General features: G+C 35.1%; 1 protein-coding gene across 3 annotated transcripts; it reads left to right on the forward strand.

Annotated features, from left to right (window-relative positions):
- Positions 1-69: 69 nt before the first annotated feature.
- Positions 70-24,212, forward strand: si:dkey-14o18.2 (neuronal pentraxin-1). Of its 3 annotated transcripts, XM_051136163.1 has the most exons (8): positions 70-182; positions 9,069-9,131; positions 9,248-9,309; positions 14,174-15,190; positions 18,786-19,383; positions 19,679-19,932; positions 21,941-22,120; positions 22,191-24,212. In XM_051136163.1, the coding sequence occupies exons 4-8, from the start codon at positions 14,435-14,437 to the stop codon at positions 22,398-22,400; spliced, it is 1,998 nt and encodes a 665-aa protein (XP_050992120.1). In that variant the 5' UTR covers positions 70-182; positions 9,069-9,131; positions 9,248-9,309; positions 14,174-14,434; the 3' UTR covers positions 22,401-24,212. The 3 variants fall into 3 exon arrangements, with proteins under 3 accessions (XP_050992120.1, XP_050992121.1, XP_050992122.1); XM_051136164.1 differs by lacking the exons at positions 70-182; positions 9,069-9,131; positions 9,248-9,309 and adding an exon at positions 10,106-10,218; XM_051136165.1 differs by lacking the exons at positions 70-182; positions 9,069-9,131; positions 9,248-9,309 and adding an exon at positions 10,107-10,143.
- Positions 24,213-25,691: the final 1,479 nt, after the last annotated feature.

Here is a 25,691-nt window from a genome sequence, read left to right on the forward strand (position 1 = left end):
GAAAAAAGATCACGCCCATGTCCAAGCGTAATGATATCAATGATTTTTTTTTAGTGACGTTGGCACCGGGTCGGTTTCTGTCTGTCAATTGTTACTTCATGGCTGCTCTGCTGTGTCTGTGAGATTTCAGTGTTCGTCTCCATGCCAGCATGATGTTTGTGTCTTCTTGCGTCGCTATGTGTGTAAGTACGCGCGTGAGCATTTCTTGATTCTATTTTAGAAAGCCACCTGTTAATGACATTAAAAAGCATGGCACTGAGCCCACTCGAAGGCTGAGGTTACAGGATGCATGTGTATGGGTGTTTATGAGGGTAATTCTGGGAAAATGAGGCCTGGAATCCTGAAGCAGTGTCAATGTCAGTATTTCAAGCATAGCAATTTACTTTAAATAATTGATTTTGACTGCCTACACAGCACAAAGAAGTACATCTCCTTTGCGTAATTAGTGCAGAATTATAACAAAATATTTATATATAAATGATAATAATAATGTTGTTTATTTTTGTTATTTAGATATTTTTTCATCTGTTGAGGAATTAATTGTTACATGTAAGTTTGACATTATAAAAAAGTGCAGGTAAAATTATTTCACTAAGGCATCTCCAGATGTATGGTTGCCATTTATTTATTTATTTGTTTGTTTCTACATATGTATTTTATTTTATGTTGAATCTGCAGACATGCTGAAAGAATGCAGGTAAAACAAATGTATAATAAATAAATAAGTAAAATAATAATAATAATAATAATAATATTAATTATCATTATTTCACTAAGCCATTTCCAGATGGAAGGCTGCCATTTATTTATTTATTTATTTGTTTCTACATATGTATTTTATTTTATTTTATATTGAATCTGCAGACATGCTGAAACAATGCAGGTCAAACAAATAAATAAATAAATAAATTATTATTATTATTATTATTATTATTTTTTATTATTATTTTTTTTTAATAAAGCCTTTTCCAGATCGAAGGTTGCCATTTATTTATTTATTTGTTTGTTTGTTTCTGCATATGTATTTTATTTTATATTGAATCTGCAGACATGCTGAAACAACGCAGGTCAAACTAATTAATAATAAATAAATAAATAAATAAATAAATATAATATAATATAATATAATATAATATAATATAATATAATATAATAATTATATTTTACTAAAGCATCTCCAGATGGAAGGTTGCATTTATGTATTTATGTATTTATTTATTTGTTTGTTTATACATACATATGTTATTTTATATTGAATCTGCAGAAATGCTAAAACAATGTAGGTCAAATAAATGTTTTTATTATTATTATTATTATTATTATTATTAACTAATTCATTAATTACAAACAAATTAATAATAATAATTATTATTATTATTATTTTATTTATTTATTTTTATTTTTATTTTTTTTTCTTAAGCATCTCCAGATGGAAGGTTGACATTTATTTATTTGTTTGTTTGTTTCTGCATATGTATTTTATTTTATATTGAATCTGCAGACATTGATTACAAACAAAATAATAATAATAATAATAATAATATTAAATAATATAAAATAATATTTTTTTTACTAAAGCATCTCCAAATGGAAGGTTGACATTTATGTATTTATTTATTTAGATTTTATTTATTATTTACATTTTATTTGATTTGTTTGTGAATTAATTATATAGTTAAAATTGGGTGTTACTAATTTGACAGTCAGAGCTGCAAGTTTGCTAACATGGTGTCAATTTAGTTGCCTTAAAATCAGATTAAAATAGACAGGGAAACGGATCTGCCTACCAAGAACGCAAACAGAAATGTCCTTGATACCACAATGCAACATTTCTTGACAGCTAGTTAAGTAGAGTAGTTGAGGTGGCTATTTGCAGATGTTATGTAAATGTGAGTTATGTGGATTAGCCAAATGTAAAGTCCCCTTTTGATGTGGTGCTGGCACGTCAAGTGAATTATGACCATGGACGTGCACGAGAGGCGCCTGCTGTACAGTATCCCACTAGGTTAAATACATTTACATTTATTCCTATATGAGCATTTTACATATTCAAACAGTCACAAACGGACTTAGGCAGACCGGCCACCTCAGTCACCAGTCTGTTTTTCAATACAGTGACAGTAAATGGCACTTAAGAAAGAACGTCAAGTGGGTTTGTAACGACGTCAGGGTGAGTAAATGATGACAGGTGAGCTATGTGCTGTTGATGATTGCAGCTTCAACATGCTTGCAATCCAATCTGTATTCAATGGATCTGTGATGTACTGACAAGGGTGGTGCTCATTTGTATTATGTAGCCTTATCAGACTGACAAGAAAGGAGAGCCAGCGAGAAAGAGACAGACACTGTGCTGCAGTCTTATGTGCTCAGCATGGCGATGGCTCTGATTTGTGCACTCACTAACCTCTATGGAGCCCGTCGCTGTTCCAGCACTGTCCAGTAGGTGGCGCCACCAGGCAGCGGTGCCTCAGCACGTCTCCAGAAATCCAATCAGCCTATTAAACAGGGTATAATATAACACCTGCCTATTTTTATAATGGCTGTCAGTGTCAGGGAATTAATCCGCTTTAACAGGGGTTGCACACTCAAATTACTTATGTGCCACAAGCCAGATGGCTTCTACTGGGGGCAACAAACACAAGTGTGAATTGTAACTGCATATGCATTATGCATTACTGTTTAACAGTTTGTGGTCAGTATAGGCGCCGATTATTAACTTCCGTAATACTACTAGATTTACACTAAACAATACCATATAATCCACACATAAAATGAAATGAACAGACTCAGTATTCAATGCAGTCCGTGTGCAATAATAGAGATATTCACGGATGAAAATTAACAAATATCCTGCTCATTTTTCCGCCTTATAGCCACATAAAACTCCTTGCGATCGCCTAAATATGAGCTACTGATAATGAAAACGGCTCAAACACAGTTTTATCCAGGCCCGGTTCCAGAATTAAATACTGAGAGTGCTTTATAAATCACTGAGTGTGCTTTAGTCTCAGTGCACAAATTTGCTCGCATATTGCCCCGTGCATTGCTCTTTCCAGTGTGAATCCCGCATAAACATGCGGATGTCATTCCCGAAACTTTGCAGCGTGTATCATGTGGAAAAAAACAAAAATTTAATACAAATTTTAAAGGGATTATATAAAGCCTAGAAAGCACACCGAGAGCACTACCCTTATAATTACCAAAAAGCTCACCCTCGTCTTAGTTAATCGCAATCTCTTTAAGTTTTGTTATAATGAGAGGATTCGTGAAGTGAGCGGTGAGTAGATTCTAACTTTAAAACAACTCTGATTGGCCATTGTGTTCAAGAAATCAACAGATATGTTTGTGATTGGCTAGATTGCTCAACGCTGCAAAAAACACGATGTAAACAGAAACGTTGTGACGCTCTCCAGAGAAGCAAATGTCCTTCATAGTTTTGTACTGTTTTACAGTATGGTGAACGGATACTACAACAATTATCATTTTTGCTTTCCCATTTGTTGCAATAGCAAAAAAAGAAAAATCCACTATAGGGTTTCTGTGACTCTATGAAAAAGGTATTTAGTATTTCATATAAATGAAAATATACAAAGATATTAGCCTAATAGTTGTGGAAACTCCTCATCACCAGAAGTGTCCAGTAAAAATGCGCATGCATTTAACAAATAATTAAGAAATTATAGTGTTGTAAATACACTGCCAGTCAAAAGTTTGGGATTACAAAGATTTTTAATGTTTTTTATGCTCCTCAAGGCTCCATTTATTAACAGTTACATTGTGAAATATTATTTCAATGTAAAATGACTGTTTTATAGGAATATATTTTAAAATATAATTTATTCCTGTGATGCAAAGATGAATTTTCAGCATCATTACCCCAGTATTCAGTGTCACATGATCCTTCAGAAATCATTCTAATATGCTGATATTTATTATCAACGTTTAAAACAGTTGTGCTGCTTAAAATTTAGTTGGAACCTGTGATACTTTTTCAGGATTCTTTGATAAAATAAATTTAAAAAGAACAGCATTTATTTAAAATATAAATCTTTTGTATTATTATATGCTTTTGTATTATTATATAGGTTTTTTTAATTAATATTTTTGTTCATCAAGGATGTGTTAAATTGATGAAAACTGATAGCAAAGACTTATATTGTTAGATTTCTATTTTGAATGAATGCTGTTCTTTTAAACTTTTTATTCAAAGGTTCATATATATATATATATATATATATATATATATATATATATATAACATTGATAATAAAAGCAATAAATTAAATTAATAAATTAGAATGATTTCTTAAGGATCATGTGCCACTGAGGACTGAAGGAATGGCTGATGAAAATCCAGCTTTGTATCACAGGAATAAATTATATTTTAAAATAGAAAAACAGTATTATGAACTGTAATAATATTGATATGTATGTAATAATATTCACATTATTAATGGTTTTTTTTTTTTTTTTTTTTTTTTTTTTGTTTGTTTTTTTGATTAAGTAAAACATTAAAAATCTTACTTATCCCAGACTTTTGAATCAAGACTTTTCATCCAAGTCACCCAGAATTATATCTTACAGTATGATTTATTTTGAAATTTTGCGACTGTGAAAATGTCAAAGAATTCTGCTTTCTATTCCAGTGTGAAGTCAAAAAGAACTGTATTTGTTCAGTTCATAAACTCAGCATTGATCAGCCATTGTGGATAATGGGTAAAAAGTTAATTTCCCACCCATGCCTTCGCGTGTGCCATCGAAGTGTGTGCGTGTGAGCATTAAACTTTGTACTGACGCACAGGAGAGAAACAGATAAAGAGATTACAGCCGACAGAGCTTCACACAATGAAAAACTCTGTTGTCTGTGCTGCTGCCAAGTCATTCTCATTCATGTCATTCCTCTCCATACTCTTCTCCTAAACAACACTACAGTACACAGTGCATATAGCAACTGATTAATGGTAGTGGCCAAAAGTCAAGCGGAGAGTTGCTGTAGCTCTTACTAAACAGAGGTGAGTGACTTATGGAGTAATCAGTGCAGGAGCTGTTAATTAAGGATCAATTACATCTGTAAGTGGATGATTACGCAACACCAGCAACGGAAGCCATTCACCTGATCCTGAACCTACAATAGGCAGAAATCAACAACGTAATCGGATGTTTTACTGGAGAAACAACACTAAATATTACACGCCCTTAAAAAAAAGTTTCTGCTTTTTGAAGCTGCACTTACTGATATCCAGCAAACCAGTGTGATGCACTTGTCATGGCTTTCAAGACTCCTCACTCACAAGCCCCATTGGCCGCAATCTTATTTTCACCCCATCAAAGCAGGTATCTTTATAAATCTGGAATGAAAAAATGGTCAAATGCTGTACAGATCTATGTGTCTGCCATGCATTTGAGTCAGTTAATTACAATTAACTTAAAGTCATGCATCACATTCAGCTCTTGCTGTCAGTGCTTTTTGATACCCCTTTAGACACTTCATTTTCCAGGGTGCTTTTGGCAAAGCTGCAGCCTCTTTCTAATCTAACAGCAGGTCCTTTACTTTATCTCAGGAGTGCCTGCGACGAGGATGTTGGCAGGCCGTCTTTCAGAAAACACATGGGATTCTGTCCTCTGGCAAGTTTACTCTTCATCAATGTGTGCGAGGCACTCACTCATCCAATTTAAAGTAGTGCATCAAGCCCATATGTCCAAAGTTAAGACTGAAAGTACTCAGAAACTAGCCCTCCATGTACTAGGTGTAAATGTGCAGATGCCTCACTTGGACAGGCCCCAATCTGGAGCATTATTGGTGATCTGTAGGCTATTTGAGACTGTCTCAGCAGTCTTTGAGCACAGATTAGAACCAGATCCTCAGGTAATGTTGTTTGGGGTTACCCACAGGAGTTTGTTATTTTTTTTATAAATGTATACATTTACAATTAAAATAGCTAACTGATTTTTCAAATTTAGACTCTGCATGCTGCACAAGCAGTTTTCAACATTGACAATATAAAAAACAAAAAAAGTATTTTAAACATCAAATCAGAATATTAGAATGATTTAGAATTACGTGAAGAATCATGTGACACTGAAGACTGGAGTAATGGTATCAATAATGCTGTCAATTATTACTAAATTACATATTAAAATATACAAAAATAGACTACATTTTTTTTAAATTGTAATAATATTCTCAATATAATTGCTAAAATAAATGGAGCCTTGATTCATCCCATAATCTTGAACATATTTGTCAAAAGTTCTATACTAAAACAAATTCAAAGATCTCTGGGTCAGTATCATCATAGAGTGCCTTTCAACTCTCACAATACTCACAAATTTTGATCTTAAAGAAGAACTCCATTTCCAGAACAACAATTTAAAAATAATTTACTCACCCCCTTGTCATCCAAGATGTTCATGTCTTTCTATGTTCTTTCTTTCTTCAATCGTAAAGAAATTATGTTTTTTGAGGAAAACATTTCAGCATTTTTCTTCATATAATGGACTGATATGGTGCCCCGATTTTGAACTTGCAAAATGCAGTTTAAATTTGGCTTCAAACAATCCCAAATGCGGTTGTAAACGATCCCAGCCAAGAAAGAAGGGTCTTATCTAACGTAACGATCGGTTATTTTAATAAAAATAATACAATTTATATACTTTTTAATGCCAAATGCTCGTCTTGTCTTACTCTGCCTTAACTGTTTTTGTTCCTGGTCATGAAAAACGGGTATGTCGAAAAACTCCCATCTCATGTCCTCCCTCAACTTCAAAAGTGTCTTATATCGCTGTTTTACCTTTTTTGTTAAGGGTGTTTGATCTTCTTTGCTTGTTCACTTTGCAAAGACTGGGTCTGTACTTCTGCAGCAATGTAGGATTATTTTGAAATGATTTTTGAAGTTGAGGGAGAAAATACGATTGAAAAGTACGTATTTTTCGACATAGCCTAACTGTCTTGCGTCAGAATACACAGTTCAGGGAGAGAAAGGCAAGACGAGCATTTGAGATTAAAAAGTATTTAAATTGTATTTTTTTTATGAAAATAACAGATTGTTTCATTAGATAAGACCCTTCTCGGCTGGGATCGTTTACAACCACATTTGGGTTTGAAGCCGCATTTAAGCTGCATTTTAGAAGTTCAAAATCGGGGCACCATATCAACCCATTATATGGAGAAAAATCCTGAAATGTTTTACTCATAAAACATAACTTCTTTACAACTGAAGAAAGAGAGACATGAACATCTTGAATGACAAGGGAGTGAGTACATTATATTTAAATCTTTGTTTTGGAAGTGGACTTCTCCTTTAATATCCCATTCGCTTTATGTCATGTCATAAATAGTAGACACTCAAGTACTATAGAAACATATTAGCTGAGCTCCTACACATTTTTTATATAATTATGGGCCATTATTTGAAGCATAAACCATAAGATATGTCCCCCCCTGTCATGGACATGTATATTACTGTTAAATATGTTTTCAGTGCAATATTAAGATCCAAATTATATTTTCTGAAAGGTATAATGTCCCTTTCCTAAACAAGGTTATTTGTTTGCTTTCAAATTCTAAATACATAAAAGATTTTATGTAAACCATGTGTTTTTAAAGAAACGTGTTTTTCGCGCATGTTATTTGGAGAAAACTGTGATATTTGGATGCAGTTTTTTTTTTGTTTGCATGTTAATGTTCCCACACCTAGCTATTGAACACACTGGATTATATAGATATGATTGAATTATTATTTAAAATATTATTTTAAAATATCAAGATGACAGGGGGGGAAACATAAAGCCGAACACACATAAAGCATGTTAAAATATGACAATAAAACATTTATTCATCTTCGAAAAAAATAATATAATAAGAAATTTAGTTCATTTTAGTTTTTAGCAATATTAACTACAAATGAATGCTATGTCCACCCTATCAAGTCTAATTGGTCGACAGGGTGGACATTTTGAGCTTCAATTAGCATATTACCTTACAACAAACTGTGACACTGTAAAAAATAAAAAACAATTTGTTGAGTCAGCTTAAAATAATTTGTTACCCTGCTGCCTTAAAATTTTAAGTTCTGTCAACTAAAATAAGTTTGTTCAACTTGAAATGTTAAGTACTAAGTGACAACTTAGATATTTGTGTTTACTAAACTTAACAGATGGGTAAGTAACCCAGCTGCCTTAAAATTTTAAGTTGGTTCAACTCATATATCTAAGTTGTCACTTAGTACTTAACATTTCAAGTTCAATAAACTTTTTTTTGAGTTGGCTGAACTTAAAATTTTAAGGCAGCCAGGTTACAAATTATTTTAAGTTGACTCAACAAATTGTTTTTTACAGTGTAGCTAAATAGTATGGTTGTTGAAGAGAATTTGGTATATTTAAACGGACATGGGTGGACAGGGTGGACATGTTAAGCTAAGGAAAAGCAAGTAAGCAAACTCATGCGAAGAAAATTTGTCAGTTTAAAAGTCACCAACTTATTTACCTCAGCCGTTGAAATTCCCGCCACTGAAGAGACAAAAAATCTGTTGTTCAGATGTCACTAAAGGTGATGGCCTTTTCTTAAAGGGGCGGATTCCCCAATACAACAGGGTGGACGACCATTCATCGGACATGGGCAAACTTCTTTTTTATTAAATAAACATACAATTTTTATTACCAAATGGTCAATGCACTCAAATTGAGTATTCAATTCTACTCTAATTTCAAGTTTAATGAGCAGTGCATGGGACATAGCAAAACAACGCATATCCTCCTAGACAAACCTTAAAAAAATCTAGAAAATGTACCTAAAGAGCCAAGTAATGCTTTTATTATGAATAAAAAAAACTTATCCTAATATAACACACCCTTTCATAGTAATTTTTATGTTAAGTGTTAAGTTATCATGGCAAATGAGTTATTTATTTACAGGACAACAAAAGGCACCCTCTGTGCAATAAAACTGCACTGTTTAACCATTATTATTTACCTTTTGTCTAAAAATGACAGTCCTGTTACTTATCTCTGTTTTCCTGTTCATCTGTTTGTATTTGTCTGTGTGTATTTCACTTTCTCTCCCTTTTTAGGCCAACTGGCATCAGTTGTGTGCGTGAATAGCTTTAGGACTGATGCCCATTATATCATGGAAGGTGAGGGCTGCCAGCTGTCCCTTTTCACATCCAAGTATCATTGTTACAAATTACAGATTACAGTCAAAATGCAAATATGATATAAAGAAATTAAGCATTTCCTTTTTTTGCTTTAGGAAACCAAAAGTGTCGCTTGGTAACCTTCTGCTGAAGTTGGCAACTCGATGGGTGTTCACAGGTCACCTGAGCAGAATCTATTATCAGAATGCCATAACCAGGCTGAGTAGGGTCAGCAGTGACTAGATACACTAAGTTTAGCACCTTGGCCAACACAATTAGTGTGAAGCACAAACACTATTAGTGTGGATTATGAAACATACTTAAGATAACATACTTAAAGAATAACTAACACTAAATCTAATGTTGTTAAAAATTCAAATGAAACAAATATAACAAAATACAAATATAAGAAAGAAAATAGAATTGTAGAAAAAATAGAAATATTGCCTTTGCATATTTTAAATAACTGAAATATTAAAATGACTAAAACTAATACAGACATTAAAACAAAAACTAATAGCAAAAATTAAAAACAAAATAAAAAAGCAAAAGTATAAAAATAACAATTACTAAACCTAACATTAAAACTGAACATATAACAATAAAAGCTAATTCAAATTTTGAATAAATAGTATAACAGTATGTAAGTATTACTAAAAAACATTGAATTGTTTATATGGTATTAAATGGTTTAATTTCAGCTCATTTTGCTTCTAAACTTACTTAGATTACCGGTCTTGTGTTCCATAATGACCTCATGGATCAGTGTTTAGGAATAGGCGATGAGGCAAGTACGTTAGAGGTATTGCAATTTAGCATTTTAAGAGAAAATACAATCAACTGAACCCTTAAAGCAACAAAATTAAGATAAAAAGAGGACTGATAACAGGAGGGTGGAAAGGATGAGGGGAGTGGAGAGAGTTAAAATTATCCTCCCTAAAGCAAATCCCTCTCAATCTGATCAGTGTGTTTGGAATAGACTAACTTGCCCCAACTCTGTGACTGACTGCAGGTGAGGGACTTTTTTTCCTCTCTAGAAAACTGATTGGTAAATTTTGATGGAGCTGATTCAAATTTACTTCAGAAGGTATGGTTGAGATTGATTATCAGTGTCGTTTTAGAAAGTGTGATTTAATTGTGGCATTTTATTGTATGATTAATGTTTGTTCAGATTTGAACTGCAGCATTACTTTTGTTCAGCATAAATAGCCATGTGGTTTCAAGAAAATTGCAGTTGTAAGATAATGTTTTTGCTCGAACAAACTTAATCTAATTCACAATTTTTAGAGGGAATTCTTGAATAAGGTTTTAGATGTAGATATTGATTCTTTTGCTGATATTATTGGGAAATGTCTTAGAAGAGAAATGCATGAATATTCTGATGGAAATGTCAATGGACAATCATGTAGATCATGTACGCTGTGTTTTTACAATTGAAATCATTTAATCATTTAAATGATTGTCTGGTGACCTTAACTAGACTTTTTCAGTATTGCGTTCCTGACTTCACCCTTTACAGTGGTAAACAATATTTTTCTTAAAGTTTACTAACGAGAGACTTGGGGATAGCAGTAGTCTTTTGTCACTCTATATACTCATCTACAGAACTGTTTTCAATTGCCTTATGTAAATATGTTGTTTTGCATAAAGATGTTTTGTACATATATAACTATATAACCATTGTGACAGCTAGATGTGTTAATAGGTTTAATATGGTCAACAAAGGACACATTACCTCATGAAGTACTTTGACCTGATACATTAGGTGAACAAATCTCAATATGTCTGTTCTAAGGCCACCTGTTCATGCTAATGTTACAAACTCTTAGCAATGCCCTACATGGATGGTTATTTTAGATTTTGGTTAACTTTTACACTACAGTGCTCATGCTACTGTAAAATTAGACAAAGAAATACTGAGTAATACTACCGTACAACATACAGTACAGTAGTATGTGTTACATGGACACTCTATGGAAAGTATTACGTTTTCTAACACTAGAGGGAGTTTACACTTACCTTACATTTGATATAATCTAAACAATAATCTTTAAGCAACTAGTTATACATACTAGTGAGCAGCCAGTAAGTTTTGTAGGATATAATGGCTGATTTGACCTGACCTGATGCCAACCTGAATGCATCCTTTAATTTTAACCATCACACATCTCAAAGAGTCTTGTTGGTCTCTCATGTGATTCTTGTTTGCAAACAAGAACGGCATCCATTTTGTCATTTTGATTGACATCAGCTAGCTATGCTGGATTTCATTTTTGCTTCATGCTATTTTATGTATATGTATATTTATGTTTTTAGTTTCCAGAGCAAAACTGCATTAATTCTTCTTGGTTCACTATTCTTTAAACACTGGTGCGCTTTTAACCATTATTCCTGACCTTTAACCTTGCATGCACTCAACCCATGTACTTTCCTTTAAGATTAAAAAATATCTTATGCTATAAAAATATATACTTTAGGATATGCAAATTTATTTAATTAGGTGAATCGGGTAGGCTATATGAATACATGACCTGTTTTAATACGACATCCATGATTTTAAAGCTAATCATGTGTAAAAGTGCATCCATGACATCTGTTTGTGACATGATACAGACAGATTTAAGGAGCTTAGTACCAGTCTACTTCTCTTTATCTAATTACACTCTTAATTAGCCAGCAGACTATGAATGATTCAGCAGATTCATTTAAGTATCAGTACAATTAGGTTGAGATCAAGAGCCTACAGCAGAACAGGTGTTACTGTAAGTGATTCATGAGGCAAAGTGTTTATATCTCGACTTGATGACTGCTTGAGATTCTTTCAGTAGGGTCTTCTTTAAATTACATATAATAATTCTGAAGTGTAAGAGTACAAAACAATTCACAAATGCATTTGTGAACTGCTAGTTGTGGATTGTTCTGTAGTAAGCAAAAAGAATTGGTCAACAAACGCTGATATCTTGCAAAATAGAGATGGACAAAATGGTCAATAATTGATGATTATGAATGTTTTTGAAAGAAGTTGCTTATGCTTACTAAGAATATTTTGAAAAATACTGGTAATCAAACAGTTGGCGGTAGCCAGTGACTTTCATAGTTTTTTTTTTTAATGCTATGGAAGTCAATGGCTACTGTCAACTGTTCACCAGAAGTTTTTAAATGTAAGAATACATTTAGTGTGAAACCCCCTAAGAGACATGACTGTTTGACTCTAATTGTACAGCTGAATAGTCTGTAAGTCTCTTCCCATTGGCTGCAAGTCTAATTAGGCTGACTGTCAAAGTGTCCTTGGCAATCACCTTGATCTTTCACATTCTCACTCATTCTGTCTCAGTCCCACAAGGATGCCATGAGCTCAGTTTAGTGATATGTCTAGGGTGGCGTGCCTTACAGCGTGAGAATGAGAAATGGGCAAGCCTCTTACAAGTCTGCTGGCCACATGTAGATTGTTTCTGAACTGGCTTATAAGCGCCAGACTACAACCCAACGCCACCTACACATGTGATCTTGACAATACTGCAGGAAGAGACTACTGTAAGCATGCCAAGCCAATCCACCATGGCCTTTAAGCTGTCCTAGATCCTATTAGACAGTCAACCTTGGGGACATAAGAGCAAGATCCCCTTCCTGTGATGCGGTAGATCCTCAGGCAGATTCACTTTCAGGTTAAAACTGAAATAAATAAAAAAAAGTTGCTCCTCTTCAGGCTGGAATACATTACATGACTTTTAAAATGTGAACAGGTTTTAAAACACTAGGCATCGTACACTTACCGACTTTGTAAATAGTTACAGAGGGAAAACTGGCCTTCATATACTAAACAACTGGGGGTCACACACTACCAGACTTTAAAGTTGTTCTAATCACAAAAAATTACTCAAAATCATGCACCTTGTTGCTAGGAGATGCGTGACAAATGAAAACAAAATGTGCTCTAAAATCAGCTTAAAATATCTATCTAAAAATCTTTCTATCTATCAATTGGAATGTTACTTTATCATTTGCTCTATCGTTTTGCTCTGTCTATTCTATCTATCTATCTGTTTATCTATCGTTCGTTCATTATATAGTTCAGTCTGTATTTTGCTTTATCATTTGCTCTGTCGTTCTGTCTATTGTTCTGTGATGCTGTCTGTTTGCTATCTATCTGTCTGTCTGTCTATCTATCTATCTATCATCTATCTATCTATCTATCTATCTATCTATCTATCATTCGTTCATTATATCGTTCAATCGGTATTTTGTTTTATCATTTGCTCTGTCGTTCTGTCTATTGTTCTGTGATGCTGTCTGTTTGCTATCTATCTGTCCGTCTATCATCTATCTATCTATCGATCAACTGATCGATTGTTTTATTTATCGTTTTATTAGATGGACCGATGGGCGAATTATATATTCTGATAATGAACGAATGAACAAACAATAGATATTATATGTATTATTGGCCCTGAGATAAGTCATATCAGTGAATAAATACATAGATATGCATTAATTATTTATATTCCCAAAGAGTCTAGTGGTAGAATTTTAGTCCTGCGTGTTTTGGGGTTCTAATCTGGCCTTGCATTATTTTTTCTGACAATGACCCCTTTAACAGTGAGCTATCACTGTATCAGTATTTGTTGTTTGCTAATGTTTTAACTTTATATTGCCCCAGTGTTCCCTCTAGCATATGTTTGCCATTCTCCCTATGCATCCTTCATTAGCTACCTCTGACTGCAGGCTTTCTAAATTGCTTGACTGGTAACATTATTTTGAAAGCCATCTTTCATCATTTGCATCAAGTTCGTGTAACAGTAATCTGATTACAATAGCTGAGGGGGTTTGCAGCTGTTAGCGTCATTCACGCCAGGGGCGCGTCTGACTCAACAAGTCCATGTTGTTGACTGATTGATGCAGTAATTAGAACTGAGCTATATGTAGCTATATGTGAAAAAAACATGTTAGAATTATTGTGAAAAACCCCAAAGTTTTTGTTTTGTTTTGTTTTTTTCCTAGGGGCACAGCTTCATTCTGACTGAAATCTCTCTTCTAATCTACAGGGATGTGCCTGACAGAATCCGGTAATTAAAGGATTACTGCTAACTACCAAACACTGGAGATCCAGTGTGCCAAATATTTCATCAGCCCAGGGTGAAAAAGCAGTCAACATGTCCAACTTCCGCTCTGCATTTGTACACTGGAATGTTTGCGTTTGATGGATTTATAACCATTCATAATGGATATAACATTCTGTGCTTTCTTATAACAATGCATTTTCTGGAAGTTTCTTGTGGATTTCTAAATACGCTGATTGTTCAACTATGACCTTTTTTCATGGTGCGCATCCCACTGTTATGAAGAAGAAATCGATGATGATGAAAAACACAAATTATGCCATTATGGCACTGCCTTTCTCAGAACACATCAACCGTGGAGGGATTTTTCGCTCCCACTTTCTTCTTTTTCTCATATTATTATTACCCTCGGTTGCAGATAGTAGTGTGCCAGGTTTGGAATATGACTGGGGAACGCAACCCAAACTTGTTTGCATCCCTATCCCTGCAGATGCAGACCCTAGTTGTTTCACACCAGGTGGGGCTTCGCATGGGACTTCACATGGGGCTTCACATGGGAACGGCCATGGGAATGGACATCATGGACCAGTTAGCGGGCCACCGAGTAGTCACAGCAGCAGCAGCAGTAGTAGTAGTAGCCGACATGGCATTTCTGATGAGGCCAAAGCCACCATCCTTCACCTGAGGGAGAGCCTTGTGCGACAGAAGGAGACCATCTTGGATCAGCGAGAGACTATTCGGGAACTGACAGCAAAACTTACTCTCTGCGAGAGCTTTGGAAGGGGACACCATGATGACAACCATCACAGCCCTTCAAATCACAACTCCCAGCATTCCTCACACCCCTATGATGCCCACCATGCTGACCCACACTTCCCTTTAAACGGGCATCGCAGTGACAGTCACAGAGGCAACTCTCCATATGTGGGCAAACACGGCTTCTCCCCAGAACAGACAGGAAAGACCCTGCAGGCCCTGAAGGAGAGGCTGGAAAATCTTCAGGTGGGAAGATTTAAGTCTGTAAATAATAATAATTATAATAATAATAATCATTATTATAATAATAATTATAAAAAACACTACTTTCAAAACACTTGAAAAAAAACACTACTTTCAAAGATTTGGGGTTGGTAAGACTCTCTGTGCTTACCAAAACTGCATTTAAAATAATATACTAAAAACAGGAATATTGGGCAAATATTATTACAAATTCAAATAACAATTTTCTACTACTAGTAGTACTTGAATATATGTTAAAATGTAATTTATTCCTGTGAATACACTGAAATCATTCTAAATCATTCAGAAATCATTCTAATATGCCGACTGCTGCTCAAGAAACGTTCTAATTATTATCAGATTTGAAAACAGTTGTTCTGCTTAAAATTTTTGTGGAAACCATGATTCATTTTTTCATAAATAGATAGCACACCATTGCTTTGAAATATTTTTTTACATTATAGAAGCCCTTACTGTCATATTTGATAAGTGCAATACCTCTTTGGTAAATAAAAGTATCATTTTCTTTACTTTTAAACAGTGGTGTTTCCCTTGGACAGTCGTGGAAATTATTTTACGGAAAATATTTCCATGAATTTCCCTTACCTGAAAAATAACCACTTTAAAAAGTTTCATGTTTTCCAGCTAAATGGATTTTGTCTTCAGGGGTTATCCTGCGTGTCACAGGCTGATCTGTATTCAGGACAACTTCTCAGCATGACATAAGCTCTTTTCCCTTTTTTTTGTAACATACATTTTGGTGGCTTCCTGTGCCAACAGCAGATCATTGAATACAGTTTTCGGTTTAGGCGGGCCAGTCGTGATATAATTATTTCGTTAGCCAGATCTCTACTCTTGAGAAAGCACATGAATATAATGATGAAAAAAAAAAAAAAAAAGGTTAAAAAAGATTAGATAAAAGGATGAAATAAAAAAAACAGCTACATTAACATTTATACATGTATAACTGATATGCTTATGGTTACAGTGCACTTACAGTTGATTCATTAAACCAGCCACAGTGTGACATTTTCTTTGAATACAGATAGCATTTAACCTCTTCCCTTTTAAATGGTCTTTGGTGCACAATTGAATTGCTCATCAGCTTTGTGCTTTACAACTCAGATATTTATCCTGTTTCCCAAAGTGACTTAAATACGACCACAATATTAATTGTCTTTGAGAGGAATTGCATGTACTGTACACTGGTACGGCGCTCTGCAGTGTGCTAGTTGCTGCCATCTTCAATTAGCCCCATCTACCTTGATAAGCCATTAAACGCAGAATGCTGTAGCGCTGAGTAAAGCTGGATTTGCTGCGACTAATCAGAGGAAGGAGTGCTGACAGTGAAGGAGGGGCTGTCTTCTGATGTCATAACACTTGCCTGTATACTAATACACTACCGTTCAAAAGTTTGTGGTCGATAAGATTTTTTGTTTTTAAAAGAAGTCTATTATGCTTGCTGAGGTTGCATTTATTTGATCAAAATACAGTAAAAACAGTAATATTGTGAAATATTATAGTGATTTAAAAAGAACTGTTTTGTATTTTAATATAGTTTAAAATGTAATGTATTCTGGTAATGGCAAAACTGAATTTTCCTCAGCCATTATTTCAGTCTTCAGTGTCACATGATCCTTCAGAAATCATTCTAATATGCTGATTAGTGTTTAAGAAACATTTATTTTTTCAAGACTCTTTGATGATTGAATTTGTTAAAAAAAAAAAAAAATACAACTGACATCAGACTTGAACAGTAGTGTATATGTAGTGGTCTTTTTTGAAAAAAAAAAAACAAAAAAAAAACATGGCAACCGATGGTTTTGGTGAATTTTCATCCATAGCTTTAGCCTTAGATTTAAAAAAATAAACATTTTAAAATGCTGGTCAAGCTCTGTGAAACAATTGTGATAATTTGATAAAATAAGCATACATTTGTATTGATTACTATCATCGCATCGCAAACACTTGGGCATTCATGAAGTAATTTGCGCAAACAAACTTTGTGGTTGCTCTTATGTGAAAAAATCAGGTGAATACCACAGACTTGGTATTTCAAATTACATGTCCAGGAATGCTGTGAAATATTCTGGACTCACTTCTCAGGTTTGGCTCCAGTATATTGCATAAAAGACTAATAGAAGGCAAGCCTGCAACCTTTAGCCAAAAAAGAGTAATGGCCAATGCAAACAGAGGAGACCAGAGGCCGTTTTTTTTTTGTTTGTTTGTTTGTTTGTTTGTTTGTTTTTTTGTTTTTTGTTTTTTGAATGGATGTCAATGAGGGAGAGGCTTCACTGTGCTGAATAAACAATACTTTAGGATTTAACTATTTTTAGAGTTAACAAAAGCCATTTTATAAGAGAAGTCACAGACCCATGACAGGTGGGATTCAGCTTACAGCACTTCCCGTTCATTCCTATGGTATCCGTAAATGAAAATAAAAATGAATTAACCAGCGATATTAACGTCTCCATTGTTTTTCGATTGTTGTACAAGTAGGATGGTAATGGTTGGTCGGTGTAGTATTTGTCCCATCCCTTCTCCATTGATAGCTGGGTAAAAAGTGACAGTGACGAGCACTGTGTTTTACCTAAAGTTGAACAGTTAAAAAATAAAAAAACTAATGAACTTGTGAAATATCATTATGGCAGTCCATCAAAATTCAGTGTCATTCAGTGGGCCTCATTCATGAAACTTGCGTAAATATATATGTAAATTCGAAGTAATTTCTGTGGAACACAGACCTTCCCGAAACTCCAGATTCACAAACGCTTTGTAAATGTCTGATTTGATAGTTAGACGTGTATATTAATGAATTCCAATCAATCGTAAATAGGGCGCTCGTGCGTGTTTATTCACAATCAGCGTAATCCCTGCCTATGAATTGCAGCTACGCAAATTGCGCATTTGGCTCCAGTATAATGCATAAATGCAAACAAGACTAATAGGCCATATGCCTAACAATAAATATTCAATAACGTGTGACAACCAAAGAGTTTTAGCCAGCTGAAAAAATGTAAGGCTCTCTTCTGAAAACAACCAGCTGGTAGCGTTTAAGAACATATTTTAAAAAGCATTAATATTTAATATTTAGTATTTAAAAAGCAGTAACCAGTAATTTTGACTTCTCAGGTGTTGTAGGCAGTAGTTGTACAAGTAGGATGGTTGGGTTGGTCGGTATTTGTCCCGCCTCTCTTCTATTTACGGCTGGGTAAATAGTGAAGAGGGCTGCGTTTTACAGTTATATATATTATATATATATATATATATATAATAAAAATACAAAAATTCAAAAAGAGGGCAAGGGTAAATTGACTTGTAATTATTATAGCAGTGCATCAAAATTAAGTGTCATCAGTTTGTCAAAAAGAACAGAACGTTTTACACACCATTTACACGTGTTAGGCAAGTGTACATTTCTTTCATACCAGCTAAGATTTTGAAAATATGAACATTTTCATGAATTCAAAGGTTTTCGTCAGAACGGTTTTAAGAATGATTTACACAAAAATTCATTCTGCTCGTGTTTCATGAATGAGGGCCATTGTGTTTAAAATCTTGCAAAAACTGTATATTTTTGTCTTTTTTGTTCTCATAGGCGAGAAATTCTTCCAGTTCCTATTCAAGTTCCTTGAGAGACCTCCTGCAGCGCAAGATCAACGCACTGGAAGAACAGCTCCATCATCACTATGACAGTCACTACGGTCACCATGACAGCCATCACGGATATGGTCATCATGAGGATAACCGTGACCATGATGACCACCATAATAACCACCAAAACAACCACCACGAAGACCATCATGATAACCATGACAGCCACCAGACAAACCATCATGATGACCATGACTCCAGCCACCATCGTAACCACCATTATAGTTATCGCTACGACCGTCACAACGACCATCACGATGATCACCATGATGAGCACCATGGCAATCACCAAGACAATCATCAAAGTGGCCATGATGATCATCATGACAGCCACCACCACAACAACAACAACCACCATGATGATCATCATGATGATGGCCATCATGGCAATGGACACGATGATGGACACCATGGAAATGATGATCATGTGTATCATCCACAAACCTCATTCAAACCACCTGGGTCTAGAGCGCCTCTCCGTGGAGCCATCAACAAATTAGACTCAGTGCTGAGTAACCTTCACCACAAAACTCAAGAACCAGGTGATATGTCCTAAAAGTAGTACAAAGTAAATCTAAATTTAAAAACGTACAGTAAAAATTATTATAATTTATGTTTAGATTTAGAGCAGAACTAAAGTATGGTCTTGTTTTTCGTACTCCTGGAACACATTTGAGATCTGAATGGGTTAAATGTAAATACTGCAAAGAGTTTAGTTAAATAGCCTGCTTCCAGGAGATCTGAGTCTCCAACTGCCTTTTAAGATTTCAGTGGAGCTTTTAGATGTTATGCTGCTGAGAAATGCAATCCAGTTTCACCGTTTATTTTCATCTCTAGCAGGATCAAATAAGAAGCCTAAGAATCCTGACGCTTTTCAGATTGGCTTCCCGATGCGCACCAACTACATGTATGGGCGAATCAAGCGCACCCTTCTGAGCGAGATCTTCGCCCTCACAGTCTGTCTTTGGTTGAAAGGGGGCTCAGGTCCTGGGATCGGAACCCCGTTCTCCTACTCTGTCCCGGGCCAGGCCAACGAGCTTGTCCTGATCGAATGGGGCAACAATCCCATGGAGCTACTGGTGAATGACAAGGTAAAGAAATCATCCAATTATAAAACAGTGACTGCATAACAAAAAATTAATGCTCTAGATTCATTAAACACAGAAAAAAACATTTAAACTGATACAATCAAACATGCCATAACATTAGACAAAGTAATTGTGATCAAATGCATTGTGATAAAATGCTAGACCTAACAGTTTGGAAAAGGGGTCAGCAGACTTACTGTAATATTGCCCTTGTCCTGCCCTTGCAACAGTCTGCAAAGCTCTCTCTTCCTCTTGGCTTCTCAGCTATTTGCATCATCCTGCCTAATTAGTTAATGGCTTATCTGTGGTTGACGTGTGAATACATTCCACTGTTTTTTTTTAACTGAAAGAAGACAGACCTCTTCTCTCAATGACTGTTTACATGCTGTCATCTAAACTGTTTACAACTAATGCTGGTTGCTGCTTACGTCTACAGCTAATAAACACTAATTATGAGGTTTGCTAGTGCGTAAACCAGTGGTTCTCAACTGGGACCCACATTTTACCATGGTAATCAAGCTGCAACTTAAAAAACAAATATATCCACCTTATTCTTCAACACAGAAGTAAGCCTATGGGCGAGACTTCTGGTTCATTAGCCGCTATAGGAAATAACGAGAAGAATAACAACGTGCAGTAAACAGCAAAACTGTTGGCACTACAAACCAGTGTGTTCATAATTAAGGTAATACATTAAAATAATATAGCAAGACACACCAATTTGCAACATTAAGTAGCAAACGAGCTGTTTTGTACAGCTAAAAATAGCTGGACATGGATCAGACCAGAAGCCAGACCCATCAAATTTACAAATTGCCACGCCAAAAATAAGGTGGAGAGTGTGCGCAGGCGTATTTGCACATGCAATTGAAGATTGAGCGCTATGAGCATAGTATAGAGTGTTTTAGCAATGCGTCATCAATCGGCCATATTGGTGGCACTAAATGTAAACAATGCCACTGAACTGAACAAAACTCACATATTTCGCTGATTATTGCTGCTGAAAATGGTGAATTATTATCACGTTTTGGACTGTACTAATCAGTCGGACTAGGAAAAATATTTGGAGTACTATAGACTGCCAAAAGGAATAACAAATCAAGGAGAAGTGTGCAAAAAACTATCTGAGGAACAAAATGTGTTTGTGGTTGGCCAAACTTAACCAGGATTTTCAGGGCAAGAATCTTGACAACATTTGTGTTTGTTCTTATCATTTACAGTCAGGTAGGTGAAATATATTAGGCTAATATCTTAATTAATACTGCTTGTACGTATCTTTAATAAACTTTAGTTTATCGAAATATTGCTTCCTTTCCTGCTTACTAAGTCCTTCTCTATATGGTTTAGACAGCATACATTAGCAGAACAAGGTATTACCGTGCATTTACCGTCCATTTACCGTCCATGTTTACATCCGAGTATTGCCGATATGGCCGCGCATCCGGTTAACTGCCCAAATTGTGACGTTAGTGCAAACCCTGATATTAACCCTGATAACATATCATGTGACCACAGATACTGATTCGGGACTGCACGTTTTTCTTAGACATTCATCTGACAGAAGTGTCAACAGCTTTCACGCATGTATTTCAAAATAAAAGTCTCGCATCAGAAAAACATTTAGAATTGCGTTTTTTGTCTTTTAATTAAGGTTTTCTTTCAGTAATTTGTACATAAATTACCAAATTCTACTTCCTCCATGTAAATGTTTCATTTTTTTTTTTTTTTTTCAACCATATTCCATTACTGTTTTATGGAGAAACTGTTAGAATTATTCAGTCAATGAGTGAGCTGTCTAAATGATTCAAACTGAATCACAAACTATAATTGGGATTCCATAGATATTATTAAATTCAACACAAAGTTATTCGTATTATTCACAGTTATTCGTATATGAACTGGACATTGCTAGTTCTTTGTTTAGGCCTGGGACACAGCAGTATTATATGCTATAATTACAAAACACTTGCTGCATTTTTTAAAGACATAATCTGTTTTTGCTTTTATGCAGGCAGTTACTCTTCCTCTTTCTCTGACGGACAGTAAATGGCACCACCTCTGTGTAACATGGTCCACACGTGACGGCATGTGGGAGGCTTATCTGGATGGTGTGAAAAGGGGCTCCGGAGAGAATCTGTCCCCGTGGCATCCCATTAAACCAGGAGGAGTCTTCATCCTTGGACAGGAGCAGGTATGTCTCACAGAATCAGTCAGTTATTAACTAAACACACTCATGCTAACTTGCAACTCTCTTCTGCCAGGACACTCTGGGCGGGCGTTTCGACGCCACACAGTCTTTTGTGGGCGAGATGTCGGATCTGCAGCTGTGGTCCCGTATGCTGAGCTCTACCGAGATCTACAACCAAGCGTCCTGCTCCAGCCACCTCACCGGTGACGTCATTACCTGGAGCGAGTCCATGGTGGAACTTCACGGAGGTGTCACAAAGTATCCGTTCGACCCTTGTCATTAGGGATCTGACCAAACAGAGCTGGATTCTCCCCGCCTCTGCTTAACTTGCAGATAGAAAGGTGGACAATTATGGATCCAGGTGGAAAGGCTGAGGAGCAGGACTCCTACAGACTACAGCCACTCCTGCAAGATAATAGGATTCCAAACAGGTCTACACAGGCCTTGGGCATTTAACTAAGCACTTTATTAGTTTAAGTGTCTAAGAATTACATACAGCATATCGATAAGCACTTAGGGTGTCAACAGACTGGTTGAACTCCATTCTGTGTTTTTGATCCACTTCCAAACGCTAATGGAAGATCTTCAGTATGCTGGACATGCAAAAACACTTCACAACAACAATTAATTACAGTTGGCATGTACTGTAACAATAAGATGAAACAGCATGGTCTATTTTTACATCTATATGATGTTAAGTGAAGTACAAATTTGCAGTCTTTTTCTTTTGGTTAGACCTATTTGTTTTTCGCTCTAGGGGGCAGCAGGGAGTTTTAAAGTATTACAGAAAGGCTGAATATGTGCATGCATTATATTGCATTATATGTCTTGCATTAGAGGACATTGGAAAAAAATTGCTTTTTTTCATATGCATAATGTACAAGATGACAAGTGTTGTCTGTGGGCAGGTGGGCTGCTGTTATGGGTTTATACACATAATAGTAGCTGAAAGAAAACAGTGAGGTGACATAGCTTAAAGGGGGACTAAAGAGACTCTCTGTCTATCTCTCCCTCCATTTCATAATACATAATGCACTTTTTTGTGTTTAAACACATGCATGTATAGCTTAAGACACGGTATCAGGAGTACTTGTCACTGTGAATGTAAAACGTTGATTGCATGTTGCATATGTTATTCTGTGAGCTACATGCATGTGTTGTAGTCATTTGTTTTGAGGGCAAGTGAAAATCCAGTGAGGAGACACTGAACAAATTTGTGTTTTTTTCATTATGGAATGATAAACTTACGTACAATATGGTTTGAAGCATTTTGATTACAGTAACACTTATATACATTGTTGTGTGTCGTGTGGAGCTGTGAAAAAAATATTTTAACATGCAATGCAGTTTTCTATGTTTACCAAGTTTTTTATTTTCGATTTCTTCAATTTAATATAATTCAATACCAACATGTTGTAAGAGGTATAAAAACCATCACATCTTTGTAAATGTAGAGAGTTTGTGAAATTTCATTGGTCTAAAAACCATATTACGCCTCTTTAGGACGCATGTTAAGCCAGGCAAATACTCTCAGCATTCATACCTCCAGCAGTTTATTAAAATGGCGCTTTTTATTGTTAGGAATTTAACCTATAATCTGGAGGCATTTTTAGATGCATTTTCACAATTAAAACCCATTTATTGTTTTTAACTTTTTAACTAGATGGCCAAATGTACACACAGAGATAGCCTGAATTTGTATTTTTTTTTGTCTTCATATCAGATGGACTATTTACAGATTTACCAGTTAGATAATCTTCCAACCTGACTGGTCAGATTTATGTATGCATGCATTTGTATGCATTTGCTTGTGTGTGTGTTCAAAATGGACTGCATAAATCAACTGTTAAAATCGCTTAACCTCGCCTTTGGTGTATATCTGTATCCAAATGCACTATTTAAATGCACTAATTAGTTTTTTTCTGTTATCTTTGTTCTCTCTCTCTCTTTCTAATATAATTCCTGTATATAGCAGATATATGTATATATCATATTTTTACTCATTATTAACAGTATGTTTGGGCATGTCTTTAATGCCTTTAAGCCAAAATGTACAAGCTTAACTCAAGACAAGCATGTATTTAATTATTTTTAAATAAAGTAATGGTTTTCAACTAATTAAAGTGTTCTTCAAGATGAGAAAAATGTCAATTGCATGATTTCTGGGCTCTCCAAAGACACATAACCCTATAAACAAGGAATCATCATTATATTATTAAAAATGTATACCTTATGTTTCTATATTTTAGCTGTACAGTAATGTTTATGTAGTTATAACTTTGCAACACTTTTTTTCCGTAAGGGCCACTCGTTTGTGTTTAGCTTTATCTAAATCTTTCGAGAAAAGTATAGGTACGTGTATTATTTTTCCAGCATCGTACTTTAATAAACTGTGTGATTAACAGAGAGTTACACTTGATTACATCATCTTAGATGATGAAAGCTGTCATTCACACAGGCTTTGCCCCCTAGAGGACAAGATGTTACTGCATCGAGACACATACAAAAATCCAGCGTATTAAACTACACTGTAAATGGAACCTGGGCAATGATTTGGACGTATAAGAATTAAGTATGTTAGCCAGCTTTGGCTAGCTTTTATTATCATTATTATTATTATTAAACTCACATCTTTTGTTTTTATAATTCAGCCAGAATACAAAATCCTTCATATGGTCTTCACAACAAAGATTGCTCTTCACAGCCAAAAACTGAAAATGCAGATTTTGGGACTAGACGCCTGAGATTGCAGATAATCAGTCTCATTGTGTCTGTCTGGCACCCAGAGGACATCACTCACCAGCTCGTGCCTACAAAAATGGCCGAAAGAGAGTCTGTGAGGCAAATAAAATAATCTACTAAATCATCCCTAAGCTATTTCATCTGTATTTTATAACATTCAAAGTGCTTTGTCATCACGTTTTGTGAAAGCAGTTTGACAACACTAACAGCAAACCACAGCCAAACATTCATTTTTCAATGGGTTCCTCACGTTTAGGGAATGAACATCAAGATATCAATAAATTCATAAAGGCAAAAGGTAATTACTCTCCTGCACTGTTGGGAGCCACAGCGGAGGTTTCGTCATGTTTAAAGGTGGAAGATGGCAAACGAAAGAAACCTTTGCATAAGAAAAGGCCTTTGTCTGCCTGACCTTTTCTTTTCTACTTTACATGTTGGTTCAAAGGCTTTGAGTGTCAGGGTTTAGAAAGAGCAAGAATGACTCTAACTGAACGTGAGAAAGCCTTTGACCTTTTAGGTCGAAATGATTGCAAGTATTTTGATGATTGTGAATATATACAATTGCCTTGCACATTCAAATGTGATGTGTGTGTGGTAAATGGAGATGTTTTGAAATATGAAACATGTGAATGTTTGTGAATAATGAAATGGCTTAAACTGGGATGGCTTGTTCCGTTTAACCTTTATGAAATGCTCTATGGTCTGCGACAATATCATTTAATATGCATAGCCTGCAATGAGATTTGGAAATTTCTATTAAAAGGAAAATACATTTTATGAAGGTAAAAATGACAGTTTGTTTGAAAGCTCAAATTTCAGTATATTTTTCTGA

This window comes from Labeo rohita, chromosome 19 (genome assembly GCF_022985175.1).
Source record: "Labeo rohita strain BAU-BD-2019 chromosome 19, IGBB_LRoh.1.0, whole genome shotgun sequence".
NCBI classification, from domain to species: Eukaryota; Metazoa; Chordata; class Actinopteri; order Cypriniformes; family Cyprinidae; genus Labeo; species Labeo rohita.

Coding starts and splice junctions, on each gene's coding strand:
- si:dkey-14o18.2 (XM_051136163.1), top strand. CDS start 14,435: ATGACCTTTTTTCATGGTGCGCATCCCACTGTTATGAAGAAGAAATCG. Junction 15,191..18,785: donor AGAGGCTGGAAAATCTTCAG/GTGGGAAGATTT, acceptor TTGTTCTCATAG/GCGAGAAATTCTTCCAGTTC. Junction 19,933..21,940: donor AGCTACTGGTGAATGACAAG/GTAAAGAAATCA, acceptor GCTTTTATGCAG/GCAGTTACTCTTCCTCTTTC.